Below are 21,616 nucleotides of genomic sequence, written 5' to 3' on the forward strand. Positions count from 1 at the left end.
AAAAAACAACAAAAGAAAAAGAAAGGAATCCATACAGAAAGAAAAACCATTCGATTTGCTATCAATTAATGCTATGGTTTCAAGTTGTGTCAATAACTTGAATAAGACTATTTTTCCTATAATTGACAAAGCTGGTCTATTACTCATTGTATGATTTGTGTTTAAAAGTCAATTTGGTTTTGGACACAGATCTTTCTAATCTCACTTCGCTTGCAGGAGGGCAATAATAATAGGACTGTGATGATCCAAAGGAAGAGCGAGGGCTTCCTAAGCTGCCTTCCTCCTCCACATAGTCTTTTCTCTTCCAGGGGAGATCCAAATAAAAACCTAACGAAAGGACAATCATGGGAACCTCAGCGGAGCGTCAGAGAATCACCTGGGAGGCTTGTCAAACATGCAGATTCGTTTACCACTTGCAAACTCTCCCAAATCAGAATATCCAAGGTGGATATCCCAGAAACCATATTTCATAAGATCTCCGCATGATATTCTCACTTACTCAAGTTTGGGAAGCACACATTCTAACTTCAGAAATAACGTGAACAGGTCACCTGAGTCTTGCCAGTCCTCAGTTTCCTTCTCTGTAAATTGAGGATAATTATAGCCACCTCATAAGATCACTGCGAAGAGTAAATTAGATAAAACCAAGGTGAGACATATGAAGCATGGAATGTTTAGTACTATTTTTAATCATTGTTAGTGACCCTGAGTTCCTGGTTTTCTGGGCTGATGCAACCAAAAACAACAACAACAACAACAACAACAACAAAGGATTTGAGGATATTTTCAAGAAAGCAGGTCAAGTGATAGATGGTGAAATTTAGACATATTACTAATTAAAATGAAGCCAGGAAGGATTTGGCAGAGTGAAAGAAAAATGAGTGTTGGTGGGTCTGAGAGTCTCAGTGAAATCTAAGAAAAATGTGTAGTGGGCCTCCATGGAGAGAGCTGGCAGGATGGAGTGTGGAGAAGAAAGTGTGTTTTCTTTCCTCCAGTTTCTAGAATGGAAATTGTGTGTGTGTGTGTCTGCGTGTGTATGTATAAAACAGTTGGAAATGTGATAACACTATCAAAAGCACAAGACATCAACTACAGAAGTACTAAAACATGAGACACGAGACAATTTGATATGGGACAATTTAAAACCCTGCAGCCCAAATCAAAACCTGCTCTCTACTCCATCGCAAGAAGCCATTCCCTTGCTCGTCCCTAAAAAGTTGTGCTTCTCTTGAAGAGCAGCTCTTCAGGGCTAGAGAACAAAATAAGAGAAGAGAGTTGCCATAGAAAAGGAACATTTAAGATTTTACTGGTCTTGTGGCCCCTGATTATGGCAAGACTGAGATATGACAACAAAATTAAGTGACATGGCAGACACGAAGACAAGTGGGGTGGAGGCCAGGGGGCTGTGAAATAGCTATTATGGCATGGGTTTCCAGCAGAGATAGGGGGTTTGGCAAGGTTTGGGGTGATGAGGAAGACTGGGCTCTGGAGACGATACAATGATCCCTGCAAGTTGGAGAGTGTATGGGTGCCTGATCGATGAAAAGGAAAGGTGTGGAAGGGCCTTGGTCATGCGCTTGCTGTGGTGCTTACTCACATTAGGCTGAGAGTCATGGTTTACAAGCGGGCAGCATTGCAGAGCAGGAGTTATGCCTCCCACCCTCACACTGGTCTTCATGAACTTGAGAGAATAAGCAGTGTATGTTCAGACAGCTTCAAGGGAAGCCGCGTCCCTTGGAGGAGCACCGGATTTAAGACAGAAGGTTCCATGTGAGAAAAGACTGAGATGCTGGGAAGGCCTCCCCTCATGGGGCAGGTGAGCTTCCAGAGTGTGCTCCTAATGCCCTCAAACGGGGCCTTGCTCTCTAACACTCTGTGGACATTGCCTTCAAATTCTTATAATCTTACCTTTCAATTTGTTTTGTAAATGAAATCTGATGGGACGGTGGAGAATGTGTGAGAGCTTAGAACCTCGGCTCACCTATTGTCCTGCCTCCCTGCCTCCCTGGACAAGGCCTCAGCCACCTGCTTCCCGCACCCCACTACCCCTACCGATCAGTGACTGTTGCTGCCCCCACTGAGGGCCTATGTATGGACTTGGGGATGAATAGGGGGTGAGGAATGCAAGCCCCACACCGGAAGTGCTACCGCAGGGTCTGGGCTCCCATGAGGTTCTATACTTGTACCTCACCCAAGGGAACATGACACTTAAGTATCTTTTTAGGGTACCTGGGTGGCTCAGACAGTGAAGCATCCAGCTCTTGATTTCGGCTCAGGTCATGATCTCACGGTTTGTGAGTTTGAGCCCCACGTCGGGCTCTGTGCTGACAGCGTGGAGCCTGCTTGGGATTCTCTGTCTCCCTCTTTGTCTGCCCTCCTGCTTGTGCTCTCTCTCTTTTTTGAAAATTAGTAAATAAACGTTAAGGAATGATTTTTTAAAAACCACTGTGACTGGTTCAGAAAGAGAGCACAGAAGAAAGGAAAGAGCTTCTTCCCCTGCTTTTTCATGCAAGGGGCCTTACGTTCACATTTTGCACTTGAGCCCTACAATTTCTGTAACTGGCCCTGACTTGAGGTTTCCAGAGGTAGCAGAGGAAGATCACAGAAGGAGGGCAAAGGAGGGCAGGACTAGAGAGAGGGGACATCAGTGGAACTCTAGGTGAGGGCAGATAGATAAACAAACCGCAGGGGATGATGGGCTTTGCCTTTTGGGCAGTGGCCAAGGAGAAGATTGTGAGAGAGATGGAGCTTACCTTGTCAAGGATCCAAATGGAATGCTGGCAGAAGTTTTAGTGTGAGTGTCCTGAACCCCAGTGCTTACCTTTATTGCTCAGGGCACCAATCAGAAGGCTGGGAGGTTCTCATAAGTTGGTTCAATAAATCCTCTCCCGGAAGCTTCCAAGACAAACCACTTCAAATCGAAACTCCTCTTGCTGAACACAGCAGTGTGCTCATGGTGTGTGGGGTCAGGTCCAGGCCAAAGGAAGGCACTAGGGACAGAATTTGAGTCTTACTGTAAACAGCTGGACATAGCCAAAGCTTACGGGGCTTACAAAGGCAAAACAAAAGGCTTTGGGGCCTGGGTTTTCAGTGACCAATTTTAACCCCAAAGAAAGACCTTAACTCTTTGAGGTTTTGGGGATGGTGATCACTTTTGCTTTCTGATGACCCAGGTTTGTTAAAAGTGTCAAAGTATATCAAAAATGTGAAAATGCCTTGCAAATAGCTATATAAATATTAATTGGTACTTTAGTTCTATATTCTTTTTTTTTTTTTTAAGGATTACTGGATCCTACAAATTAGTCTGTGACAGCATTTAGGAAAGAGACACTGGAGTCATGCTTCATCATTGTGAGCCCCACATCTCTGGAAGGTTAAAGCCTTAGGGTGGACCTCTGAAAATTTTAAACACAAACAGAAGCAAAAAGTGAAGTTCCAAAACAGAAGAAAGCTAAATGTATATATACAAATGGCAAGTGTGGCTGGATGAAGGTCCCGAAAGACATCTATTACACAAAGAATGTGGGAAAGGGAAGAAAAAGTCCTGTCTTTCTGAATTGTAGAGTACTTTCCACCTCATACATTTATCTACATTAAAGGAGTCTCTTTCTGTGTTATTGTCTCTCTCTCTCTCTCTCTCTCTCTCTCTTTTTTAATTTAAAACATTTTTAACGTTAACTTAGTTTTGAGACAGACAGAGAGACAGAGAGTGAGCAGGGGAGGGGCAGAGAGAGAGGGAGACACAGAATCTGAAGCAGGCTCCAGGCTCTGAGCTGTCAGCACAGAGCCCAAAGCGGGACTCAAAACTCACAAACCACGAGATCATGACCAGAGCTGAAGTCAGATGCTTAACCAACTGAGCCACCCTGGCGCCCTGTCTCATTCTCTTTTTGATAGATTACAGAAGGATCTAAAATGGAAGTGGGATTAGCACTATTTACCAACTTTTCCTCATTCATCAATGGAATACCCACAAAAGAGCAATTGTGGATAGTGTGGAAAAAAACAAGTACCAATCTAAAGAGATCAATGAAGCATCACATTAAATAATAATGTCAGGGTTTTAGAAAAGAGGTTATAGACAGTCCAGAAACTAAAATCTGAGTAACATGTTTCCGTCACCTCTTAACAAATCAAAATCTTAGCTTAATTCAGACAAATGTGTTTGAAACATCTTTTCTCAAACATGTATTCAGAATTTTAAAGTGGATAATACCCATCTCTTCAATTTGTTAGATTTTGGAGACAGAAATTAAAATCTTATGGTGTCCCAAATCGTATTTTTTTCGTCTTGTGGAGATTAAAATAGTAGCTAGAGTAAGGTGTAAATACTGGGTGCTGATAAAGCTCAATTCTCTAATTAGGTGGGTGTGCTGGCGTGGCTTCTTTGAAAATATCGCCACCTAGAGGAAATTATGAGTCAAAGCAACATCTGCAATGCACCACGGACACTGCATAAGTATGACATCTGTAAGAAGAAAAACAGGTATTTCAGTGAATGAGGTGGGCCACTTAGGAAACGTATTAGGTCACGGGTCTACTAGTGTATTTTTGCATAATTTAATTAATTTATATATCTATTTGTATTCCTAAGTAACATTAAAACTGCATATAGCTTTTATTTATGCATTAGGGATTGACTTCTAATTTTTTTGTCCATATCTGGAAATATTTTTAGAAAATAGATATCCTGATATTTGACTACAGGGGTAAAATTTACATTTTGGGAAAATTCTTCAATTTAAAAATAATCAGCAATTTAATTAACATCCTGAAAATGTTTAAGAGGCTAACATACTAAGGATTTTCTATCTCAAGTCTTAGAAATTAACAAACAAAATTCCTTAAAGTCATTTGTTTCTGAGCATTTATGACTAGGTTCCAAATCATAGCAAGCAGGGTAGGAGGTAATTTAGTTGGTTGATTCGAATAAAAATGGGATAATTTTCTTTGCTTCAATTTCTGATGTTTTTCAATCATGGCAATTTCTGAAAGCATATTTAACATAGAATATGATCTATGCAGTAATCTTAATATGCCATGTAACAAATACGGGACCTTGAAAGCAACAGATCTTTAAGGTAGGTTTAAATGGATGATTTAGCAGCTATGAGAGATATATATCCTATTTAAAAAAAAAAAAAGAAAGAAAGAAGCTGCCAACTTCAAAAGTTAACTCTCTTTAAAAGTCCCTAAAGATGATTTTATTTTAAATTGTCTTCTGAAGATAACAATTTTTGGCTAATTGGATTCCTCTGGATTATCAATTTTCAATGTGTCAAGAATTATGGAGTAGGTAAGAATGTAAATAAGGAAAAAACAACTTCAGAGACTATTTGAAGAAGTTTTATTGTCCTGTGTTTACCCTTGTTAGATCTGTTGCCTATTAACTCATCAATCTTCCCCAATAAATGCTAAGCCCCCTGGAGGCAGAGACTATTTTTTATATGCAGTCATTCCTAGAGTGCCATTTGGTCAGTGTCTGTTCTGATTAATTGATATCCATAGTACAAGTGGTTAAATATTTTGAATATAACCCTTAGCTGTATCTATAGCACTTAGAGTAGTCCCTGACATTTGGGAAGAACACAAAACACAATGGGTGAGTGAATGAATGAACGGCATCCCAAACTAGACCTACCGTCTGTTTTAAGTGTGTGTTTATTGAATGTATCTCTCCTCCACACCACACACAAAACCCTTAATTAAGTAATCTGTAGAAGGTCTTATAACACTTGTAAGGCAAAGACAAACATAAATCATTCCTATCCTTTTTTAGATTATCACTAGCCTAAGCATAATGGCATACCAAAGGGAACTATTTTGTCATATGAAATTATAAATGTGTATATATGTGTATATATGTATACATATACATAATATCTTATATACATATTACAGTATACCTATTATAGTATGAATTTACATATCATATATATTTATATATTTGCATATAAATATAATTTTAGGAACGGGTAGTATATTTGGTAATGGAATAGAAAAGATTCTTAGGTACATCAAGATGAATCATAAATTAATCTACCTGGATAAGTAAACTTGATGCTTGATCACTGCCTAGGGAAACTATTTAAATTACTGGGCAGCTTACATGTAACATACCTAATATATATTAAATTCGGTGAGCACTGATTGTCTTCTATTTGCAAAGTAGCTGTTATGAGTCTACACTTTAGTGTTCTATAGTTTTTGTAGAACAATGGTTAAGGAAGATTAACAACCTAAATGCTGAAAATTTCTGTGTTCTAAAACACACTTGACTTCAAGGATTTCAGTAAAATATGTGTGATTCTGTCTTGTGTATGTAGTCTAGACCAATCAGCTTTCTCCCTCCAGCCTCTATCAGCAATGCATCGCCACATTTTGGGAAAAATTTATTTTATGTTATGTATGTTATGTTATGTTATGTTATGTTATTTTTCAGAGAGACAGAGGGCGAGTGGAAGAGGGGCAGAGAGAGAGGGAGACAGAATCTGAAGCAGGCTCCAGGCTCTGAGCTGTCAGTGCAGAGCCCAACGCAGGGCTTGAACTCACAGACTGTGAGATCATGCCTTGAGCCTAAATCAGATGCCCAACCGACTGAGCCACCCAGGTGCCCCAATGCATCACCACACTTAATCCCCTTCAAATCTTAATTCTGTTCTGCTTCTATGGACTCTCTTTTCCTCCAAGTCAACAGCTTTGCTACATAGCAGGACAAACCAATCAATTGTTTGATCAACTGATTACTGGACAAACTAATCAATGCTAATATAGTCATTGGGCTTATTCATTGTCAACTCTCTCCTGATAAATGCAGAATCTAATAGATGATTTATAGATACATAAATAAATAAAAAATGTCTTAAAGGAGTGGTGAGGCTTAAGGTAGGAAGCTTAAGCTAGAAAAATCATAAACATACCACTGACCAGTGGAAACTATTTTGAAAAAAGAATTTTAACGTACACCAAAATTTAAACTCCCTGTCTCTTGTCATATTTATGACTGGGTCTTATGGTAACGAGTGACAGAGGAATTGTAACATCTTACATAGCATTATTCCTAGCTAAATCCTTCTTTGCTTTCCTTTTTTTAAATGTTTGTTTATTTTTGAGAGACAGAGAGAAGAGCGTGAGCGAGATGGGGGCTGTGGTCAGAGAGAGGGAGACACAGAATCCAAGCAGACTCCAGGCTCTGAGCTGTCAGCACAGAGCCCGACACGGGGCTCAAATTCATGGACCATGAGATCATGACCTGAGCCGAAGTCGGACACCCAACCGACTGAGCCACCCAGGCGCCCCAAGTCCATATTTTCTATTAACTTCATCCACATTTCCTGTTTAAATTCTTGCCTCCTCTCATTCCTGATGCTTTCCTTATGGTGATACTTAGCTCTTACATTTGGACACTTCATTATACCCAAAGCTTTCAACTGACCTCCTGATATTGGCTACTGCCTGTATTTTTTTACACCGTATTCTATATTTTTCCTTAACCGTGGCTGCCATGTGGCAGCTCTTGGGCTCCTCCCCTGCCAGCAGCCAGCAATTTTCCATTTCCACCCACTTCCATTAGTGACAGCTGATTCCTAATTTAGAGAATGAAGAATTCTGCAATCAGAACGTGCTTTATACTTTCACCTTAAGAAGAAAGGGGAAAGGGGCCAGGAAACGGCTCTAATGATGTGAGGATTCTAGCACAATTTTGCACACTGTTTCTTTTCTCTCTTTAAAAACTTCTCCTCCCATAAATAATTTATCACAGAACCTTTGGACATCAACTACTGAGACTCAGCATTTTTCCAGGACAGTATTACAATATGCAGTATGACTGCAGAAGTTTGACTTTGAATATCCACTCTGAGTTATGTCCTTGACTAATCTGAGCTGAATTTAAAATTTCATCACACTCCCCTCCATTTCATGGAGTAGAGCAATGATACAAGGAAACAGACTGTGTGGCTTCCAACTTCAGTCACTTGTTAGCTTTGCAACCTTGAGTAAGTTGTTCAGTAGCTGTCAGCTTCAGCTTTCTCCCTGGGAAACTAAACCTATACTCAGGGCACAGGTCCTGGAACAGGGTAGGGACTCAGCCAATGTTAAGTTGAAACGTGGCAAAAAATAAGTATTTAAATTTCCAAACCTATTTAAATTGTAGAATGATAATGAACTTAAAATGTATTTTCAGGTGCACTTGAAGAGGAAGATCGTTGCTGTGGGCATTATCTAGGTGGCTCATATTCATGATTCTGTGGCCTAGCAAGCCTGAGTCAAGAGCTTCCTTGTGATTAAAGGACTTTGTGTTCAGTCCCTATACAGATCTGTTTTGTCCACAAGGATGTGCCTAGTGTATAACACAGAGCTCAGGGTGCGAGAGATGTGCATCTGAAAGTGGTTTTAGTACACTCATCATGAATAAGTCACTGTGCTTCCCTATGAGAGCTACCTAATGATCACAGCTCATTTCATACATTTCGTTTCATTTTTTCAGAATAAAGATTTTCAGAATATTAAAAACATTTATTGAGGGCTTTTTATATATAAGAGTCTGTATTGAAATAGAAAATCAGTTCCTTGCCCTGAGGGATTTTCTAGCCGGAGGAGAACCACAGAAAACTAGCTATAATTTTCAAAGGATAATGGAATTCTCGGTGAATTGAGTACCTGCTCTTTCCAGAGGTGCTCAGAGCAACTGATGCAAGTGTTACTAAGAAAGTTGTATACGTGGAAACTGCTTCTCAGGCTAAGGCAGAGCCAATCCTTAGCACTGACTTATGCTCCCAATAGAAGTGGTTAAGCAGCTGGAAAGAGCTGGAAATGGGACAGTAATAAAAATATTAATTATCCTCTGGATGCCAGACAAACAAATAAGCAGGGTTGTCTCTTTCCCTAACAAGTTGTGCTCTAAGGAGTGGCTGTGATCATTAATAAATGAAATGACGCTCAAGTCCCAGGAGGTAATTGACGATCACAAGTCCTGCATTTAAAACTAGGCCAAAATAATGTACCACTGCATGTCAGAGAAGTGGAATTAAAATAAAAACTTAAATTTTAGAAAAAAAAATAAAAAATAAAACTAGGCCAATGGGCACATAGTTTTATTTTTCAGGATTAAAGTATTAAGCATTATTTACTTTAGCAACTGGGAGTTAAAATTTAAGCATCGAAAAATAAATTCCAAATTTGTTAATTGTCTTCTCTGCTGTTGGTTTTAAGTCAAAACAAATATACTGTCAAAAATACACTGCTTGTATTAATTAGGGGTGTAAATCTCAAAAGGAATTCAAAATAGATTTATTATAGTAATATCTTTAGAGAAACTTATTATCAGTATAAAATTAGAAGTATAAAAATAATAATCCATGGAAATCCAAGAATCTTGTGGGTCTGTTTTCCTTCTTTCTTTTACAGTTTGATAGTTTATGTTTATGGCTTAGTTTCATAGGTCAAAAAGATGCTATTGTTAAACACCAAGATAGTTGGCAACACGTTCAAATAAATGATACAGACATCTTCAAGTCCTTGGGCCAGCACCTTTAAAATGTTCATCTTCTATGTATTAATATAGTATGTGTACCAGAAAAATGCATCTGTAAATACAACAGGAATGCCATGATCATTAGTTCACATCTAAATGTTCAACCTTTGCCACTAGGTGGCACCTATAGGTTAATAGTTGTAGAGCTTATGTCCCGCATCTGAAGGCAAAGTTGAGAGTATGTAAGAGAAAGGTAAGTTAGTTTAGCTTCGTTTTGTATTTAAATATTTGTGCTGGTATATACTTTGAGGTGATGGGTTTATTGCAGTAAATAATGTGGAATTCACAAATTTTTTTTCAGAAAAGGAAAACATTTTTTTTTTAAAGAATAAATAAAAGATGAACATTGACTTTGGAAAATCCACTGGGGGTGGGAAGATGTACATCCATCCACTTAGTCCCGATCTCAGCTTGTCATTTTATATTATCTCTCAGCTCAGTGGAATGTTACAATTGAAAGAAAGTTACAACAACAACAAAATATCCAATTATATATACCAGCATTATAATTTTGCTTTTGGTAGTGCTATTAATAGTAAATGTCGTATGAAGTCTAATTTAATAGTGATTTTTGTCAGAACCGGTAAATTAAATTAACATCAGTAAAAGGTCTTGAATTACTAAAAGTGACGTGCTAAACTTTTAAATCTCTTCACAGGAGAGAATACTCAAATATTTCATGATAATAGAAGTATCAATCATTATAAAAAAGTCCAAATGCCACATGAAAACTACAGAAGATGCTAATATTAATAGTTTCTCTTTAGGAGTAACATAAGACAGAACCTTCAGTGTTACAGTGTTATGAATGATATCCAGTATCTTAATACACCTACAAAATTACCTACAATTTTTGTGAATATTTTTCTATCATGAAAACATTGATTTTAATTATAGATGAGAAGCAATACAATCACTAAAACTAAATTTTCTCAGTGAGGTGTTTTTTTTCCCACCAAATATGTGTATATTGACACGCACATATATAAAATTATTAACCAACAGTGATCGTCATCATATGACTTACATAAGCTGTTAAACTAGTAGTAAGAATTATAACAGACACAGGAATATTAGTATCTCTTCCTTAGGTGCCATTATCATCCACCCCACATCGAAGACAATATAATCTTTTGTACTCTCCTTGGAACTCAGGTCAAGGTTATTAAAGGAAATTTTGATCCTACCCAAGGTGTCTTAAATAAGACAATAGGGAGATATGTTCCAATAATACAGTGGGCCTATAACTTTAAACTCCAAACAGAGGACTTGAGTCCTGAAACATTTTACTTCTTTGCATTTCAGGCCCTTCATCTGTATAAGGAAAATAAAGCATTAGTTCACAGCGTGGCTCTGTATTTCAATGTGATAATACATCTTAAGCATCTTGCATATGCTGGGGCGCCTGGGTGGCTTAGTTGGTTAAGTGTCCGACTTCGGCTCAGGTCATGATCTCACTGTTTGTGAGTTCGGGCCTTTCATCAAGCTCTGTGCTGACAGCTCAGAGCCTGGAGCCTGTTTCAGATTCTGTGTCTCCCTCTCTCTCTCTTGCCCTCCCCTGTCTCTGTCTCTCAAAAATAAATACACATTAAAAAATTTAAAAAAAAATCTTGCATATGCTTACATGTTTTTTGAAGTATTAAGATCTCTGTTCTGAATAGTGTATGTTTTCCACCTAGGTGGCTTGTAGCAGGTATTTAATATTTATTGGAGTTTTCACTGTCTTAGGTGTAACATAAGACAGAACATTCTTCTTTAAGCATTACTACACATGTGTTTTGATTTTGAAAAGATACATTGCCTCTCTGAAAAAAGAATGATCCTGACTGGGGTGGGTAGTTCTTAGCACTAGCCATTAGGATATTAATGTCAGCCATAAGAAGGAAAGAAACATCACTGACCTGGCATTAGGGGGAGATGATAAAGAACAGAAACTTCTAGCTATATAGATTTGATTTTCGTAGTCATGCACAACAGTAAGTACAGCTCAAAGTATGTATCTGATTACATTTATCCATGGGGAAACAAGGTAGTTAGTGAATCATTTTGTTACTTACCTTGTGGGGTTTTACATTTACAGTTGCTCTGATTACTAACAAGTGACTTTTAGACACCCCAGGATATGTCGATGGTCTCATCTGTGCATTTATTAAATACTTAGTATTGTAAGTAGTAGATATTGGATATCACTGTTCTGAGTGTTTGGTATGTATTGACCCATTTAACCTTCATAATCTCATTTAATCTCGTGAGGCAGATACTACAGATGAGGAGAATGAGAAGCCAAAATTTCAGTAACATGCCTGAGGTCGCACAAGTAGTAAATAATAGAAGTTTTGAAGCTACAAAGTGCAGCCTTGATCACTAAATTCCCTTGAGGACTCTCCAATGGCACAAACCCCTCAACCACAAAGCTTCTAGGCCTTCACTGTGCAGGCATATCGTTTAAAGATCATGCTACAAAGCAGATTCTAACTCAAAAGGTTTGGGTGGAGGCTGGGCATCGATAGTTCTAGCAAGACCGCAGGTAGACCCAATGCTGTGTGGTCCATGGACTACACTTTCAATAGCAAGGCACCAAAGCACTACATTTGCACACTATTTTACCAGGAGACAAAACCGAATTTCAAGGGCAGATTCGTTCATTCTTAGTTTAGTGATAACAACTAAAATATCTAGATATCTCAGTCCAACAGAACTGCAATGAGATGACACTTCATGAGCCTAGTTAATGAACGTAAACTGATCTCATGTTCAGAAATTGACATGATTTTTATGATTAGATGTAGTTTAGCGTCTAATTAATGGTGATGCAGTCTACACTGTACTTCTTAAATACTGGGTTATTTGATCTCCACAGTAGACTTGAGCAGTAATGGAGTATGACCAGTACCTTTGAGGAAACAGACCCAAGGAAAGTGGCTACTTAGGCACTCTTAGGCAGCAGTGACCACACACAGAGCCCCAAACTCTTCTCTTCCCTCAACTGACCTTGATGTCTGGCCGTGTTCCATTAACTGATTAAATGTAAACAGATGCAAATACAGAGTAAATGGATACAGAACAACAATAGTACCTGAAACAGGTAAGAGGCAGCCACATTCTGATTTTGCTTTAAATACACAGATAACCAAGGCCAAAGGAATTTGGAAGCATGAATATTGAGTAATTTTCTATTGTTATTCCATTAATATAAATGTAGCTAAATATGAACAACATAGCTGCATATATAATTTTATTATGCTGTTAAAATCAAAATTAAAGCTGTTTTCTTAGTCTTATTCACTCCCTCACCCCGAGACCACCTATGAGATGATATTTGTATTATTTCCTTCCCAGACTCTGTAGGTTTGGTGTAGCCATCAGGAAACTGGTTATTTCACCTTTTGTGTTAATTGTAATGGAACTAAATCTGTTGGAATTACTTTTTTCATAAGCAGATGTTAAAAATTTTATAAAACCATACTCAGAATTCAGAGTTGATCTCTAAATGTCAAACGTATTTACCATCCTTAGAAGACTAATATTTTCACAGAAAAAAAATCCCTTTGAGTTACTCTGGAGATGAAGTAATGAAGATAAATCAAGAAATGCTGTCAGTCACTAGGAAAGGAAAATACCGGAATCTCTATATTTAAAAACACTTGCGAATAGACAGCAAAGATTCTTATCAAGCCTAGGCCTTCTAGACATATCTGCGATTTATAATGTTATCTTTCTTATCATTGGCAAGGGAAATAATACCTCCACTCTTGAGAGAATTGACTAAATGGCACCTCTTTATCGCCGTGTTCACGCATCGAGTTTGAAACGACTTTAAGAATGATACACTTACTTTGGAAAATTGTATTTTCTTCGAGTGTACACTTAACTCTAAAACTAAAGACTAGATTTATTCTGAGTTCTTACTGATACTACTGAATCATCAAGTTGTACTGAACTAGCTGCGTAGAGGTTCTCCATGAGAACTGAGAACTACAGTGCTCCAAGCATGCTAAGCAACAACCCCTAGGATCCTGTCATTACATGGGAGTGGATGGGGAGAAGTCTGAGAAATGTAATGGTGGGGTATACTGGGGGCGGGGGGACTATCCCTCTTTCCCCCCAGCATGATTTAATTATTTCATATTAGCCTTTAGGATTAGAAAAGGGGCCATCACAACCTGGCTAATAAAACAAGAGTTCCCATAGAGAATCATCAGGTACTAATCATTTTCGTCATTAATTTTTGCTGGTGTCTATTTCAGAAGATATGGGTTGCACAGAAATTAATAGATAACATAGCTTCTGCCTACCTCTGTCACTGTTCATTGGCTGCTCCTTCGGGACATTCTCGTATTTCTGTCCTCAGTCCCTTAAAGGCACCAAGCTCCTGCCAGCTCTCTGCCTTTACACTCATGGTTCCCTCTGTCCACAGTAAACATCCCCTTGGAAACCCCTGTGATACATACTTTGCTAGTGATGCATTTCCTTGGCATTGCTTGCAGAGTGACTAATTTGTCTAACTCCTCATTTAATGTGTCTTTTCTCCTAAACCATAAGCAACACGAGAGTACTGATTTTGTTTATTCACCATTGTATCCTTATCAGGATTTACATTGCTTGACCCCTAGGAGTGTTTTGAACAAAAGCTTGCGAAGTGGAGGAAATTCTTGAGGTTTGCATCCTTTACAATGGCTAAGGAAGAATGCCGCGTGCCTGTGGAGGCAATCATGTGTTAAATTTTTTAACGTAAAAGTAGAATCTTTTGTAGTAATAAACTGATAATTGTCCAGATGTGATAATGAAGAAATGAAATCCTAAATCCTTAATGAGAACATATTTATGACCCAGTGAATATTGTAATGTGTTGGACAAAGTATTCTATGAGCTTTGATTTGCAAGAATTTGTGGGTCAGTATCAGGAGCAGAACTCTTGATTTCCCTCTACAAATACATATTAGAATAGTAACAGTAATATGGCTGGCTGGCTATTTTTAAATTCCTTTATAGGTCACTCAGAAGCTGTATCTTGTGGAAAGTAATGATTTTTTAGAGTATTATTAAATGGTTGGTTATTCATTGCTACAGTTTGGAGTGTTGTCATTTTAAGATTCCTATAGTGTGTCGTTTCTTCTGTTCATCCTGTTGACAGCTGAAGTATTGCTGAATAGATTTCTGACATTAAATAATAAGTGAAAAGCCAAGGACTATCATTTAACACTTCAATTATTTTATTTTTCAAGAGCTTAAGCTTATCACCCCCAAAGCTATGTATGCTGGGATATGAGTAAAATTCAACATCCATGTAAGATACCACCATACAGTCTTCTCTTCATCAAATAAATACTAAATTGTGGTTCAAACTGGAGGTATAGTTTGTCAAAAAAAATGTCATTTTTGAGAAAGGTTCAAATTCTTCATCTAGGGATATTCTGGAATATGCCATCGGTGGAAACTTTTATTAAGTTATTGGAATTAAGTGCCCAGAAGGAAATGTGTTACTACTTCCTAAAAATGTTTGAATAAAAGCTATTACTCTGAATAATGTATTCTCTCCAGGTAATTGCTTAGAACTTAAAAAACTAGCTCACATAGGCTTGCACTTACTCATCTTTGTTTTACTGTCCTTTGTAAGGAAGACAAACTGGGAAAGAAATAAAACATTCCACCCCCAATAGGCCAATAATCCTTTAAAAAAAATCCATTGTGCAAAAACTATTTTTTCTGGTTCCTGTGAACTTATGACAAAGAATATATCCAGGAACAAGGCTTCAAAACCTAAGCTATGTTCCATTGCTGGCCGTTACCTTGGATTTTAACTAGATGTACAAGTTGACTTCTGACCATGGGGAATCCTCTCCATGCATGGATTTATGGATTGTTGAGGCCATGGCAGATAACCAGTTCCACAGAAGCAACTCCATGTTCTTCTGAGGAAGATCCATAGCGCTGCGGAACAAGGAATATAAATGAGCGATGCCACAAGACATTGCAAATGGGGTCATCAAAATACAACCCTCAAAAACGAACTCTGAAGGTGGAGAATCTACAAGGAAAAATATTTTTTGAAATATAGACATTTTTAAATGGTTTCAGTATTAAGAGCACTGATAGACGTTCACTAGCCATGGCATGTGCCTCTTAAACATGTAACAGCCAAAATATCTGTTGATTCCAAGTTTATTAAGTAGACAGCTGAATAAATTTGTTAAAAAAAAACCTTTCAGCATTGCCAGAATTAAGCAAAAAGAAAAGAAAAAGAAAGAAAGAAAGAAAGAAAGAAAGAAAGAAAGAAAGAAAGAAACCTCCAGTGTCTAGAGAGGAAAACACCAAAAGAAACTATTCAAACTGCAGTAATAAAATATTTGGCCTTTAATCATTTCCAATTAAATTATATTTGAAAGCTCCCCCTCCCCCACCCAGAGTCATACACAAACACACCAATTTTTAAATGTTTTATAATGGTCAAAGGAGGGCTTTACATAGATATGTTTATTAATGGAACCCACTTTTTAAATTAGGTTTTAATAAGTTGCTAATGCAGTTTAGCCTCAAATCAGTTCCATCTCATTCTCAATCCCTTTCCTGATGTCTAACAGTTAATGTCGTCTAACATGAAGAGAGCTTCCTGTGGCATTTTGGGAATTACCTGCGTGGGGCTTAAATAAGTACAGTTTATAAAGTTCTCTCTCTCTTCCTCAGCGCCCACTAGGAAGGATAAAGGCATTTCCAGAGGTAAGTGATTCTCTTCCTCCCTCTGCTCCTCCCCTTCCACCCCCTCCTCCTCCTCTTCTATTTCCTCGTCTTCTTCCTCTTCCGCCTCTTCCTCCTCCTCTTCCTCCTCCTCCTCTTCCTCTTCCTCCTCCCCCTCATCCACACAGTCCGCCTCTTGGACCTCCTCTTCATCTTCGGCCTCTGCCTCCGCCTCCTCCTCCTCCTCCTCCTCCTCGCTCTCCTCTTCCTTCCCGTCACACTCCTCCTCATCATACTCCTCCTCATTTTTCTCCTCGTCCTCCTCCCCAGGCTGTGCTGTCGGAGACTGGTCCGGAGGGAAGACCAGAGGCGGGTTCTGCGCAAAGCTGTACAAAGTTTCCCGCAGCTCCGCGGCTTCTTCGCCGCCGCTGGGGGGCGCGTCGTTCCAGGAGGGGCCCTCGGGGGAGGCCGGGCCGCGCGCCTGGGCCTGCTGCGCTCGCAGCGCCTCCTGCTGGCGCTCCAGCTTCTCCTGCTGCCGCATGTCCTCGTAGATCTGGTTCATGATGAACTGGGTGGTGTTCCGCGGCGCCCGCATGCCGGGTGCCCGCCACCCGTACAGGTTGACCGGCCGGAGCAGCGTGCTCAGATCCACGGGTGGGCTCCTGGGGAAGGAGCGGCGAGCGTGGCGGCGCAGGCCGCGGCCCCTGCGGCCCCAGCGCTTCTTCCTGCCCGGGGGCCTGGCCCAGCGCGGGCTCCAGGGCCCGCGCCAGCAGGAGCAGCAGCAGAGGCAGAGCGGGTGCAGCCCGTACACCCGGATCACTTGCACTCGGCCTGGAGGCCTCCAGCATCCCTCTGGAGGTGGGCGCCAGGGCCCTCCCCAGCGCCCCCAGTTAGAGTACACCTCCCAGTGGGGCCGTCGGGGTGGTTGGAACCAGGGGCCCGGACCGTGCTGTTGCTTCCTGGGGGGCTCATACTCAGACTTGGGACCAGAGCGGTAGCGCCGCTTGTTTATTGGAGCGCCCCTGCGCCTTCGGTGCCAGGAAGACCAGGTGCCTAACGGGGCCGAGGATGCCCAGCCGCCACCCAGGTTCAGAGGGTCCTCCCTTTTGTGGAGAGTCTGGGTCATCGTTCAGGGAGCTCCGGGAGGTCTAAATGGAAGCGTCCTGGTAGCGGTCAAGTTTGGCCAGATCCGAAGAGCTGAAGAGCCTCGTTAGTCCGCTCAGCACCACGTGCCTGCTCCTGGGGTCACGCCTTTCTCTCCAAGAGGACTCCTCTTCTCCCTCTTCTCCTCTTGCTTGATCGCTCTTCCTTCGTAATCTCTTCGCACCCGAGTTGTCTTGCCCAGGTGGGTTGGGCGGGACTGGGGCTGGGTAAGGATGGTGGGGGAGGAAGGTGTTGGTGGGCGACGCACAGCGAGACCCGCTCCCGGGTCCCACACACACCCGCCTCGGCAGAGGCGCGGGCTGGGAACCGGGGAGGCAAGGGTTGCGCGTTACCTTGCAGCTCACTCCCAACCCAGGTGCTTCACCGTCGCAGTCCTGGTGGGACTGAGGGGCCGAGGGCAGAGGCAGCCTTTAAATACCGGCCGGAGCCGCCGCGTGCCCACCGCGTCCTTGGTTGCCCAGGGTGATAGCCAATTGGGGCCGAGGTCGTTCCCCTTGTGGTGGAGGGGGATTCCAGGTGGAACGAGGTGCCCTGTGAAGGTTCGCAGAGGGCTTGTGACGCAGTTTTTGAAGGAGGGAAAGAGGGCCCTAGGCTGGGGTTGTGCTCAACTCTGATAATATTTGATACCTTTGTACCCCCTGGACGTGCGAGCATATGGAAGCTGGACCGTTAGCTGAACCTCTTGGAAGGGGGGCAGGGGGTGGGGGCTTGTACATTGGAAAACTTTTAAAGGGAAAGTGCCTAGAGTCAGAAAACTGGGCCCCACTCCTTCCCTTATGGCCTGTGCACACTCTTCTAACTCTTGAGAGTTATAGTGCGTCATGTGGGAAAACCCTACCACGAACATTTATTGCGTGTGCCTGCAGCAAGCGTGGGCTCACGGCACGTAGCCCTCACACCTCCCCTGTGAGGTAGGCATTGTTATCACACCTCACAGAGTAGGAAATTGAGAGGTTATTTTACCAAGGGGATTAAGCGCTTCAGGGCTGGTATTGAAACCTAGGTTTGTCTGGCCACAGAACCCACATGCTTAACCACGTGACTCTCCTCAACTGCCACCCTCCTTAAATAGGACTCTTGTGAGGAGTACATGAAATCCTATAGGAAAGCACTGTGCTAATTGTATCATAGCACGCGAATGTCCACTGATTAAATAAATAGTACCAGGATGTATATTCGTGAGAACACAAATATGCCAGTTATGTCTTTTCATATGTCCCTCTATCTGTACCAGAAAACCCATTCGTTGGGAGCGTTTATAACATTACATTGAAAATACGGGCTGTGATTTAAATTATCATGAATATACTCTGAGTGATGCTATAAGGGTGGATGTATGTCATTATGCATTCGTCCAAATGCATAGAATGGGCAATATCAAGACTGAACCCTAATGTGAACTATGGACTTTGGGTGATGATGATGTGTCACTGTAGGTTGATCGGTTGAAAGGAAAGTACCATTCTGGTGAGGGATGTTGGTAACTGGGGAGGCTCTGCATGAGTGGGGAGGGGGATATATGGGAAATCTCTGTATATGGGAGATCTTACACTCAATTCGAATGTGAACCTAAGCTGCTAAAAAACTTGAAATCTATTTAAAAATGTGCTTGAATTTCAATTTACCGATTATTAGTCTCTGTAAACCTCAGATTCCTTACCCATATCCAGAAAACAGTTATAGTACCTATTCCATAGGGTTGTGTTAATGATTACATAGGGCACTTCATTAAAACAGCTAGTGCAGGTACCCCATGAGCACTCAGTAGCTGTTAACTATCATTGTTGTCATACTAACTACTTGAGGATAAAGAAGTTGATTCAGTGTATGTAAAGATTAGTAACCCTGTGGGTAATGCCCAAATAGGTGTCCTTGCCCTGTGACTTTTTCTCGTTCCACTTTTCAGAAACATCAAGGAAATGCCCTGAGGCCTGATCCTAGAGAAAAACCATCTCAGGGTATATCCCTTTATTGCTTTCCTATGGTGAGTAGAATTGCGGAAAATGGAACGTTGCCCATTGGGAACCTGAGTCTATACAAGCCCCCAGTAAATGGCAAAGAAGTAAAAGGTGGAAGCGCCATGAAGCCTGCAGAGGTCATGCAGGCTTTCCTGGTTGAAAACGGAGAACAGTGTGGGGATTCTTGGATCAGGACTTCAGCCATTGCCGTGGGACCTGCAGGCTCCACAGGCTTCATTCAATTTTGTTTGCTCTGTGGTTTGCTGAGACTAGCCTGCTTGACTCAAAGTGCAGAATGCTGACACATTTAGCCTCCAGTGTCCCTTTCTGGATGTAGACCCAGAAATTTGGCAGTTACTGTCCCTTTACTCTGCTTAATTCAAATTGGAATGGTGACACCCCAGATTTATTTTTTCTGAGGACCTATGTGGTATATGATATTGGGTTTTAATTGGGAACTTTAGAAACTGACCATGGTGCCATAGTGGAATTCTCACCAATGTCTTGTTTCAAAAAAGGTTAACTCAGATAATTAAGGACATTGTTTGTTGTACAATTGTTCCACGGTGATGTATACATTTCATATTAATTCTCCTTATTAAAGAACATTAATGTGGTATTGTTCTTGCCCCATCCTTCCTCTTCTTAAGAGAAACAGAAAATTATGATTTATGAGTTTTAGTTTTATCAAAAGATTGGCATTGTAATTCTGGCTGTTCATGTAGTGGTAAATCACCCAAGAAAATTACTGCCTGAGTATGGTAAACACAGCTTTCAGAAATGCAACTAAGGAATTTTTTAAGACATCTTTTAATGGCCCATGTTCTTTAAATACTGTAATATGAGGTGTTCTAATTCATCATGAAAATATAACATACTTGCCATGGCTTAGTATGTTGTATTAGTTTTCTACTGCTGTGTAACAAATTCTCACAAACTCACTGAAACAATGTACACTTGTTACTTCAGAGTTTTCAGGTGTTAGTTGGGTCCTCTGCTCAGGGTCTCACCAGGCTATGGCCAAGGCACTTGTCTGGCTTGGTTCTTATCTGGAGGCTCCATTTGGGAAAAGGTTATTGGCAGAATTTGTTGTGGGTATACAAATTAGGACCCTGCCTTTAGGACCCTCCAGCTGTCTGTTGGACAGACAGAATTTTTTCTGGAGGATGCCCTGAGGTTTGGAGGCCACCCACAAGTCCTAGGGGTCAACAGCCATTCCTAGAGACCATTCTCACTTCTTTGCCATGGGAAGGCCTAGGCTCAGTATGGCTACTCACTCCAATCAAGTCAGCAAGGTAGATCTCCCTGGTGCTTCCTAGCACAATGAATACACACACACGTACATATGTATCATAGCATGGGCTTGACATTGACATTTGTGACATCCATCATCTTTGTTATACTCTATTGGTTAGAAACAAGACCCCATGTCTTACCGGCATTCAAGAGGAAAAGGTTCCACAAAGGCACGGATACCAAGAGGTGGGAAGTTAATTGGGGGATTACCTTAGAGCTTGTTCATCACATATACCAAGTAAATTTAGTAAAATATGTACTTCTTGGTAGCTAGTTATGATTTTATTTGGGAGACTTAATGACATTTTACATTTTGAAATTCCACTGAGTGCCACATGACAGCATAGGTTACACTAGGCTTTATGTACGCGAGACAGTATATTTTTAAGTTGAAAACACACTGCTATCTTAGTGTTGTTTTTTGTGCATTTGTGTGAATTGAAAAGGATGAATTCAAACACTTGATGGCAGTAGTAACTCATTCAAAATTCGGTCAGCGAAAGCCCTGGTATACAAAACAAGCTGTGAGAATATAGGTACTTCATTTTTATATTTATCACGAACACTATATTTAAACTATTCCAGTTTGCCAATATGAGTTACTAGATTTTAGCATTTTTTCAATTGGCTTTTAGAAAGCAAACCTCAATTAAACGTATAAAAAATTCTCTAGCTAGAAGTTGGATATACCTGATACATTTGGTCAGATAAATAAAATTCAACAAATATTTTTTAGATCCGTCTTTGTAACCAATTAAGTTCTATGGTAAATGAAAAAACAAATAAATGGAACATATTTTATGCACTCTCAAGAACTTGCTTTTTGCCACCCTGAAGGTATCCATGCACAGGAAGTTGAAACCACAAGGGGAGGCGCCATCTATTGGTGTTAGAGGCTAAATGCAAAGTATTAAGACCAGCTTTCAAAGTGGGTGATGGGCATCGAGGAGGGCATCTGTTGGGATGAGCACTGGGTGTCGTATGGAAA

At 40.6% G+C, this 21,616-nt stretch overlaps 1 protein-coding gene and 1 long non-coding RNA gene across 2 annotated transcripts in view; both read right to left on the minus strand.

Moving 5' to 3' along the window:
* Positions 1 to 13,904, minus strand: part of LOC125170383 (uncharacterized) — a 39,857-nt gene extending 25,953 nt beyond the window's left edge. The window contains exons 1-2 of the long non-coding RNA XR_007154007.1: positions 13,831 to 13,904; positions 2,822 to 2,990 (exon numbers count right to left, since the gene is read on the minus strand). This is a non-coding gene — a long non-coding RNA (uncharacterized LOC125170383). The remainder of the gene's footprint in view (positions 1 to 2,821; positions 2,991 to 13,830) is intronic.
* Positions 13,905 to 15,959: 2,055 nt separating this feature from the next.
* On the minus strand, positions 15,960 to 17,761 carry CCER1 (coiled-coil glutamate rich protein 1). The gene has a single exon (XM_047866970.1). The coding sequence runs from the start codon at positions 17,334 to 17,336 to the stop codon at positions 16,110 to 16,112; it is 1,227 nt and encodes a 408-aa protein (XP_047722926.1). The 5' UTR covers positions 17,337 to 17,761; the 3' UTR covers positions 15,960 to 16,109.
* Between the last annotated feature and the right edge of the window lie 3,855 nt (positions 17,762 to 21,616).

The sequence above is a fragment of the Prionailurus viverrinus genome, chromosome B4, assembly GCF_022837055.1.
Source record: "Prionailurus viverrinus isolate Anna chromosome B4, UM_Priviv_1.0, whole genome shotgun sequence".
In the NCBI taxonomy this organism is placed as follows: domain Eukaryota; kingdom Metazoa; phylum Chordata; class Mammalia; order Carnivora; family Felidae; genus Prionailurus; species Prionailurus viverrinus.